This window comes from Pseudoliparis swirei, chromosome 17 (genome assembly GCF_029220125.1).
Source record: "Pseudoliparis swirei isolate HS2019 ecotype Mariana Trench chromosome 17, NWPU_hadal_v1, whole genome shotgun sequence".
NCBI classification, from domain to species: domain Eukaryota; kingdom Metazoa; phylum Chordata; class Actinopteri; order Perciformes; family Liparidae; genus Pseudoliparis; species Pseudoliparis swirei.
The window spans coordinates 9185465-9195520 of NC_079404.1; the positions used below are offsets into that span (position 1 = coordinate 9185465).

At 42.8% G+C, this 10056-nt stretch overlaps 1 protein-coding gene across 2 annotated transcripts; it reads left to right on the plus strand.

Annotated features, from left to right (window-relative positions):
* Positions 1-1046: 1046 nt before the first annotated feature.
* Positions 1047-9859, plus strand: LOC130207628 (calpain-1 catalytic subunit-like). 2 transcript variants are annotated; one of them, XM_056436297.1, is made up of 21 exons: positions 1048-3440; positions 4495-4564; positions 4653-4771; positions 4860-4993; positions 5083-5251; positions 5387-5470; positions 5581-5666; positions 5805-5879; positions 6096-6256; positions 6365-6534; positions 6660-6671; positions 6900-7111; positions 7193-7232; positions 7345-7410; positions 7662-7719; positions 8143-8207; positions 8323-8391; positions 8474-8552; positions 8656-8769; positions 8860-8918; positions 8999-9859. In XM_056436297.1, the coding sequence occupies exons 1-21, from the start codon at positions 3195-3197 to the stop codon at positions 9023-9025; spliced, it is 2115 nt and encodes a 704-aa protein (XP_056292272.1). In that variant the 5' UTR covers positions 1048-3194; the 3' UTR covers positions 9026-9859. The 2 variants fall into 2 exon arrangements, with proteins under 2 accessions (XP_056292271.1, XP_056292272.1); XM_056436296.1 differs by having other exon boundaries at positions 1047-3440; positions 5083-5470.
* Positions 9860-10056: the final 197 nt, after the last annotated feature.

Sequence of the window (10056 nt, forward strand, 5' to 3'; positions counted from 1 at the left end):
GAATGTTGCCACTTCTTTGGATTGAAGTGGACTTTTTCTTCTTTTCCTTCGACCAAAACATATTTGGTGACCCATATGCATGTTTACAATAAACATACAGCATATAGCTACAAACACACAGTGCCATGCCCACCAAGCCATTACATAACATACAACATAGAGATAACATCTTGCATATGACTCCGTCCACTCCGCCTCTCTACCGCCATCTGCCTGATGGATCGTGGAGGTCTCCATCGTGGAATATGCCTACTATGAACTATTCATACACTCTGTCACATTCATTGAATGTATTTTAACTCTAAATCTGTCCTTCTGTACACATTACATCTATTGCACCTGTCCATCCTGGAGAAGGATCCTCCTCTGTTGCTCTCCTGAAGGTTTCTTCCCTTTTCCCCCCCCTGAAGGGTTATTTGGGAGTTTTTCCTGTGTGAGGTTTTGGGGCAGGGATGTCTATGTGTACAGATTGTAAAGCACTCCGAGACAAATTTGTAATTTGGGAAATTGGGCTTTTCAAATAAACTGAATTGAATTGAATTGAATATGATATTACTCATGTTACATGATATTCATGAATGTATTTACTGTCAATGGACTAATATAGTTGTTAATCTTATAGCCTGTTGTGTTTGAGCTTTGTGAAGAACAGTGTATATTATTGTGTTACTGTGAGTATATAATACCTTATTAACTGATATAAAGAATATATATTACAATATACATACGAATTGTGTATTCTCAATCTTACATAACATTTTCAAATCCTCTTGTCTTAGATTGCTTGTCTCCAGCGCCCTAAGCCGCAGTGTGCGGAGGGGCATGCTGGTGGGAGCGGTGGCCCCTCCTCCTGAAGGGGCGGGGCTTTCCTGCAATGTGTGTGCAGCGGAGAGGGCTGGACCTGGATCTTTATCTGGACCTGGACCTGGACCTGGACCTGCGCTCCCGGCTTCCAAACCTCAGGCCCCTTCCACGGATTTCTACGAGTATCACTCTCCGACCCATTTGGAAGGAGCCATTAATTGCCTTTATACCGGGGGTGAGTGCACACGTTTTGTTTATTTCCTTTCACTGAGCGTGTTCATTTAGCAATCTTGATATTACCCAGCGCCTCCTTATTGTCGTGCAGGCCACCGTGCGGCTTGTTGGATGTAGTAAACGGCACGCTGTCGCACTCATACGAGTAAACACGGTGACAGGCACACAGATTTAATTCAGCTTTGACATCCGGTGTAACACGAGTGTGATTGTGTTGTAAAAATGTGTACTGTTGTCAGAAATAACTGGCAGGCTGCAGGCCACCTCGCATAAATAGTCCGGCCCCCTGTACTACTGAACAGGTGCAGTAAACAATCTAAGCCTGCATGACATGCTGTGGCTTTTTATTGCAAGTAACAAGCCAATGAATTAAAAAAGCAGCCAACATATGTGCAGCATAGTTCTGTCTGCTTCGGGGTAGGGAGGACGCAAGTGTGTTGGTTGTTTTAGGGCTTTGTTGAGGTCGACGTCCTATTGATGACATCATCTCCACAGGACTGCGTGGATCAGCTTTTCCCTGATGTGAAGAATAGAGATATCCTTCTGTCATTAGCCAGCATTAGTGTCTGTCTAGCTGTTAGACCGAGCAGAGGGACATTCCAGGCAAAAGAGGCCTCAGTTGGGGGGCCTCTTTTAAAACAATGTCCTTGCGTGCAGAATTGTTCCTATCAAAAGCATAGTCAGTTTTTCACAGCAACACATCCTTCCAAAGAACTATTTTAACAACAACTTGCTGGTGAATCTCCTGGTCTCTCACCACTGTAGCTGCATCCACGTGTATTTCTCCTACTTGACTGAAAACTGAATTGAGCTCATTAGAATTCCTGTCCAGTGGAGCCTGAGAGACATACAAGATGATCCAATGTCCCAGTTTGGACACTCATTGATTCAGACAGGGACCGTCTAAGAAAACACTTTCAATCTAACAGCCAGAGTAGTTGGTTCCTTTTCACCGCTGGTTTCCTCAAAGCTATTATGTCCTCCCTTGAGATGTGAAACTGTCCGGCATGGAAAAGCAAATGCATTCAGGAGGATAACGACACCCCCACTGAGTGGTGAACACTAACGTCCATTAATGGTGCACAAGCTTCTGCAGTGCAATCCAAAAGATTTGACAAAGAAAGCACTTTCTCTTTAACTGTGCCAAATCTTCAGTGAATTACCTCACTCTCTCTCTCACTCTCTCTCTCTCTCACTCTCTCCCTCTCTCAGCCTGACTGCACAGACAAGGTATAATATTTCTAGGTGCTTTTGTTATTCCTGCAAAGTTTGTAGTGTTTAAGGTGGTGTCTTGTCTCGCATTCCTCAGAAATACCCTTTTGTCTGTTTTTTATTTTCTGTACGTCGATTATTTCTCTGCTCTGCTTAACATTGTGTTGGCTTCTCACTGAAATTTCTATCGCAGATCATTTACTTGTACTATTATTCGTTGCAGGTTTTGCCTTTTTCAGGGACATTAGAAATACTGAGGTCACAAGTCCCCCCGAGTAGCCCCCCACTCTGAGGAGAGTTTAATCAGTGACCAAAAACAAGGTCCCTCCATTGTTTTTAATTACTTGGAGTTTTTTTTGTTTTTGTTTATTCAATTAAAGCTAGGGTTGGTATTCTTGAGAAACTAGCAAGAGTAAGCTATATTTAAAAAAGTATAATTATTAACAGAAACAATGAACATAGCTATTGTTGGCACTCACAGCTGTCATGCCAGCAGCTTGAGAACGACTGATGGGCATGAGAGCACGGGCGCTGACGGAAAGGCTGAATGCTTTATTTTCTTCATAATTTTGCGGCCTCAAACATAATGAGATTCAAAATAATGAATCTCTTTTAAATATGCATCATGTTGTTGGTAATTGTAGAACATATCATTCCTCTCAGGTTGCTAAAACTACTCACTCCATAAATGATCAAATGGAGTACAGGGACCTGACCTCAGCTTCCTCAATGCCCATTTTGCTTTCATTTTTCTTTCACTATAATGTAGAATCCAAATGCAGAAAATAAATCAATCTTTACTAGTATAAACATGATTCTCTTTGTACACACGCTTCCACGCGTGTTTGCTGTGCTGTAACCCTTAGACAAGACTGTGCCTCCGTGTTAGCTATTTATAGGCAGCATTTTGCATTCACAGCCCCATATTTTTATCTAACGCCAGCATGTATCCAAGCGGAGGGATGTCTGCCACCATACAGGCCAACAGGCTACGAGCGGAAGGCATGGGCTCCAAGGAGCAGGCCATACACTTCTCCAACCAGGACTACGAGGCGCTGAAGCAGGAATGTTTGGAGTCCGGCTGCCTGTTCGAAGACTCTTATTTCCCCTGTGAGCCTCCATCCCTGGGCTTCAAGGAGCTCGCCCCCCATTCCTCCAAAACGAGGGATGTGGAGTGGATGAGGCCCACGGTGAGTGGTGACCACCAATGCATAACACAGATAGTAGGACACACAACAACACATACAGATGGATATATGTTTTTATGACAGATTCTAAACCTAAAGCTGTATATTTTATTTTAGTTTTCACAATTCAAACGATAAAATAAAAATCACAACAGAGATAAATGAATATCACAGTTCAGGAAGAGACAAAAAGGCTTATTTGAAGCCTCCACCTATATAATATTCAACATTTTACAAAATTACAAACAAGATAGACAACAAAAGAAAAAAGAGGAAAATAATCTAATTATATCGAGTGTGTAGGCATGTGTGGGCATGTGTGAGTGTGTGTGAGTGTGTGTGTGCATGTGAAAGTAAGCATGGCTTGGGTTTATTCAGAGATATTGGATTATACCGGAGTGGCATTTTCTAAGCAATGGTAATGCTCCGTGTCCGCATGAGTGAAACAGCAAAACGTTTTGATATAATAGCTGAAACAAGAAAGACATGAACACTAAGCCATAAAAAACTCTTACAAAACAGCAAAAATACTTTCTTTTAGGCAATTTTTGAAACATTTCATAGGACATTTTTTTGTTACGTGGGAAAAGTCATTCCATAACTTGGTTCCCCGAAATCTAACAGAAAAATGATTAAGTAGAAATACCTCATCATTCTTTGGATTGCTGCTCATGAAATATTTCTCAACAACAAGCCTGTGGTTCTAACTGTCGGAGAAACATATCACATAAACAGACGTCTCCTATAAACACACATATCCTATGACATTCTGTTATTTCACGTCTGCAAACCCCAACAGAATAGATCATGTAGGGACAGACACCTCTCGGACCACGGCAGCTGTTGGCATCGCGGGGCATTCCCTGACCACTCCCTTGCTCCTGACATTTGTTTACAGTGCCTCACTGACACAGGAAGTTGACATTGGATGCAAGAATAGCAATGGTTTGAAAGATGTGTCGCCTTTAATGCAGATTGTGAAACATGTTGACTTCTCTGAATTCGGAGACTGATGCGTTCGATCGGCTTCACACATACATTTCATTTTCTTCCATAGGAACTGAAAGACGATCCTCAGTTCATTGTGGGTGGTGCCACTAGAACTGACATCTGTCAGGGAGCGCTGGGTGAGCCCTTGTTGGTAATGTTGAGTAGACTTAGACAGATTAGATTAGAATTAGATAAAGACTGTTAAATGTTAAATCTCCCTTGCAGGCGACTGCTGGCTCTTAGCCGCCATCGGCTCTCTCACCCTGAATGAGAGGCTTCTTCACCGGGTTGTCCCTCATGGCCAGTCCTTCCAAGATGATTATGCTGGAATCTTCCACTTTCAGGTACTTCAACATCATCCTCCACTTGCCCACCAAGAGTAAGGCAAGCGTTAATATTGATGGACTTGTTGATTGTTGCTCCGTGTTGCAGTTCTGGCAGTTCGGCGAATGGGTAGATGTTGTGATAGACGACAGACTGCCTGTCAAAGACGGCGAGCTCATGTTTGTCCATTCTGCTGAGGGCAACGAATTCTGGAGTGCCCTCCTAGAGAAAGCTTACGCCAAGTAGGTATTAAAAGAGCCTCCCCACTTGATGCATTATTCAGTATGGGTGTGTATCGGAGGACATAAGTGTGTGTTTACTGTGGCTTCAGGCTGAGTGGCTCCTACGAGGCTCTGTCCGGAGGAAGCACCACCGAAGGGTTCGAGGACTTCACAGGTGGTGTGTCTGAGATGTACGAGCTCCGCAGTGCTCCCAAAGATCTGCACAGGATAATAGGCAAAGCCGTGAAGAGAGGCTCTCTGCTGGGCTGCTCCATCGATGTAAGTGCTGCACACGCTGGCACAGCACCACGCGGATCAATGTTGCACCACCTTGAGCAAACCAACAGCATTAAAAGCCTTTCTATTTATTTCCGCGTCATTCAATGCAGTGATCATGCTTTCATATCATTGCAGATCACCAGCGCCTTCGACATGGAAGCTGTTACATTCAAGAAGCTTGTGAAGGGCCACGCCTACTCAGTCACTGGACTGAAGGAGGTCTGTCTGCGTATGACTATTGTCTTTAATCGTTTCCCCTCAGAAATAATATTGATGGTCCTCAGTTGCCCGTAACTACAGCTACAGAAATATAACTGTGCGTTATGCAGGTTAATTTCCAAGGCAACATGGAACGCCTCATCCGAATACGTAATCCTTGGGGTCAGGTGGAGTGGACCGGTGCCTGGAGTGACAAGTGAGTTAATAAATGTCTTTGTGTGCTCAGTATTTTTTCCATCCCTATTTTGGTGTGTTTACCGTCTTCTTTTGTGAGCGTTAAGTCCCTTTCTAAATGTTCATTGCAGTCTATTTGTCTCGTTGTGTGTGTGTGTAGTTCTCCTGAGTGGGATGAGATTGACCCGTCCGAACAAGAGGATCTGCACCTGAAGATGGAAGACGGGGAGTTTTGGTAAGGGTGCTGTAGTGCCACGGAGCAATGTAATGTACTGTTGGTATTTTAAATCACTAGTTTGGCATTTTGGGAAATGCGCCTGTTCGAGTTTCATGAGAAGATTGATACCACTCAGTCACCTTCCTCTCAGCAAGACAGTGAAGAACGGTTCATCCCAGCATGTCAAACTATTCTTCCAAAAAGGTAGCGTTCGTTTTTTTTTCTCTCTCCCAGGATGTCTTTCGATGAATTCAAAAGGCAGTTTTCTCGGCTAGAGATCTGTAACTTGACTCCTGACGCTCTGAGCGAGGACGGTCTCGGCCACTGGAACACCAACAAGTTCTACGGCGCGTGGAGAAGAGGCAGCACCGCCGGAGGCTGCAGGAACCATGCCAGTGAGTCACAACCGCATGGTCACAGGAAAAGAAAAAGCCTTTTCAAGTGCACACACTGACATGGATAGGACTACGAAGCAGGCTAACACGAGTGCACCGTCTGTGTAGACACGTTTTGGATCAACCCTCAGTACAAGATCACGTTGCTGGAGGAGGATGATGACCCAGAGGATGACGAGGTGTCGTGCAGTTTTCTAGTAGCTCTCATGCAGAAGGACCGCCGCAAATACCGGTGCCATGGCCAAGACATGCACACTATCGGCTTTGCTCTTTATGAGGTGAGAATAGAGATGGAAAACCAGCGTTGTCCCCTTTGCCCTTCTCATAGTTGCAGTACATTACATTATTATTTGAAGTTTTTCCTCAGCTCATTAATGTTTTTCTCACCCCTTCCTTTGCGCAGATTCCAGAAGAGGTAGGCGGAGCATCAATTACTAACAATCATTTTTATATTCACGACACTGTTGATCTTCAGCCCTTTTACTGTAATTGATGTATATCTTACAGCACTTCTTATCATCTTAGTTAAAACTGAATAATTATCTCACTTCCAGGTGTATAGTAGTATATATGATGACAATCAACTTGACCTAAAAACATGCACTTGCACCTTAACCCGTGTATTGTTTCCTACTTTCGACAGTACAAAGGCTGCCAGAATGTCCATTTGAAGAAAGATTTCTTTTTGAAACATTCATCGTGCGCTCGCTCTGAGACCTTCATAAACCTGCGAGAGGTGAGCACGCGGCTCCGTCTGCCCCCCGGAGAGTACCTCATCGTGCCCTCCACCTTTGCCCCCAGTCAGGAGGCTGACTTTGTCCTCAGAGTCTTCACTGAGAAGCAATCAGAAACACAGTATGTGGGGGTTTTGCATGGGATTTAAGTATTTAGAATTTGTAAAATGATCTCTTGCTAATATGTTATTGTCCATCGCAGAGAACTGGATGATGAAATCTCCGCTGATTTAGGAGATGATGTACGTATCAGTGAGACACTAAAATGTTACGTACTATTCTCTATGAATAGTAGAAAATAACTTGGACTCTGATCATGAGCCAATACCTTTTTATATTTGTGGTTTCCTCCAGGATGAAATAACTGAAGACGACATTGATGACTCTTTTAAGTCCATGTTCGCCCAGCTAGCAGGAGAGGTAAGTCTCAAAAACAGATCTGTCTCGTTTTGCATCTCTATTTGCATTCATACTGGCGGACACGACTCAAATGATTTGTTTATTATAATAATGGTCGTAATAATAGGGGTATCATTTTTTTTATTTGTGGTGGTATTCCAGATAACATCTAAAGCTTTAAATATTCACAAAGGCATCATCCTTTTTTATGGGGAGGAAAACAAAGTCAATAAAATTCTTTCTCTTTTCTTATCGTCTGTGGCTTTTTTCAGGACATGGAGATTTCTATTCACGAGCTTCAGACCATTCTAAACCGAGTCGTCTCCAGGCGTGAGTTTCCTGTTTACTTTTAGTTTACAATTCTTAGCTACTGAAAAATGTACATGTTCGTAATATATATTCCACAACTGTATTACATTCTGCCGTGGCGTGTTCACCGGGATGGGCCACATTCAGCCTGATTTGATCTCAAATGGGTCAAACCAGTACAATCATTGCATACCAACCGATACAACAACACCTCCAAATGTTTTTCTTTCTTTTGAGATTTCCGTTGATCTCTTGTCTACAACTGGAAACACGGGACAGCAGTGGACACATTTGAGTTGCAATGACTTCTCAGCTAATTTTACACTTTACAAAGTCATCCATTGGGCAGGATCTGACCCTTTGGAAGGGCGATTCTGGACCTCGGCCTTATGTTCGATTCCACTGGCGTCGGCCTTTAATTGACGACTTTTTCTGCGATTTCAGACAAAGATCTAAAGACCGATGGCTTCAGTATGGAGTCATGCAGGACCATGATTAACCTGATGGACGTATCCTCTATCTAGTTAACAGGCATGAGCGCATCAACAGTTGTTCCATTGATACATGATGCATTTAGCATGCATGTTTGTATGTGGTTGCACCCCTTGACATGGCGCTTACCAGAAAGATGGTAGTGCCCGTTTAGGGCTGGTGGAGTTCCAGATCCTCTGGAACAAAATCCGAAAGTGGCTGGTAAATAATAACAATGTTAATGGAACAGTATTCCCACTTAGATTCTTTACATTTCTATAAAAATGTTGTCTCTGTCTTGCAGGTCATTTTTAGAGATTTTGACCTCGACAAGTCAGGGGCCATGAGCTCATATGAGATGCGTCTCGCTGTGGAGGCAGCAGGTATAATGCTCTTAACTATCAATTCCAGTTATTTGCTGTACACACACTCTCAGATTATGAAGTGTAAGTCCTTTAATTCTTTAACATTGTCATCCTGTGTCAGGTTTTAAACTGAATAACAGACTGAACCAGATTCTGGTGGCCCGGTATGCAGAGAACGAGATGGTTGACTTTGACAACTTCATCTGCTGCCTGGTCAAGCTTGAAGCCATGTTTAGTGAGTATTCATGTCACAGGAGCTATCCTAAATGTATTCCGTGTATTTGCAGAATACTAGTAGAAGTATTAATTGTGAAACTTTTAACAGGGTCTTTCCAGCAGTTTGACAAGGAGGGATCAGGAGAGGCTGAAATAAATGTCACAGAGGTGAGTTCTGTTTAAACACAACATCTCAATACATTGTGTCAGTCTTTCTGTTCATCTAATTGTATTGCTTGTTTTGCCAGTGGCTTTACCTGACAATGTGTTGTTGAAGAGGGCCTTCTTCACTGGAGGCAGACGGTGAAAGGCACAGAGCCTGCGGATTGCTATGAACCCGGAGAACCAATGATTCGTCAACCTTAGCGACCTTTAACACATCCCACCTCGGCCTATGTAAGAAACAAAATGCAGTCATGTCAAGTGTCTCCCGGAAAATTTGATAAACTATGCAAACCTGCAGTATGAAGCAGTCAGTGTGCCACATATATCTGTCATCTCTGTAGAAACTGCATGTCTCTGGCTGCGCATGACAAACATCACTCGCTGTAATGTGCCTCGTTGCAAGTGGATTCAGCCTTTCTACATTTCAGTCTTGATTTTCTGTCTATAATTTCCAACAGATTTACTAACAATCAGTATTTCAAACTCTTGACTAAAAGCTTTGTTGCCAAGAAACACATAGAAGTAGACATCTGAAGACGCCTGTTACTGTAATGCTTTAAAACGGGATGTCTTATAGATTGTCTGGATCTTTCAGCAAAGATTAACAAGAAATGATCGACTCAGTTACGTTGGTAGTTATATTATTTGACCTGTAGATGGCAGTACAGATCTAATGTAAAGTTCACCTTTAATATATGACACAAATGTGTTCCTTTAGTTGAAGTTATTTAGCTGCACTTTGTTTAGCTTTACTTGATTGTTCTGTTATATTGCACTGAGAAATACCATATTTCAGTCAACTCAAGGGCCATTTACATGGATCATACAATACTTGCCTTATACAGCACACCATGTTATAACAACTAATACACGTATGCCATTCATGTGTTTTGTGTAGCGAGTGTATGTTGTGCCTTCAAATAAAAAAAATCCCCCTAATGGTTCATATTTTCTCAGTGTGTTCATTATATTCATGATAACATGAGTTTGACCCACATTCGGCTGCTCGAACGTCGAGGACCCCAGCAGCTCACATGCTATGCCTTTAAGCTAAAGGTTATATTTATTGTGAGCACAGAGAGGCCTCAGTGAAAGGCCAAGCATGTCCACTAATGTGCCATCCTGTTACATTAAGTGGCAA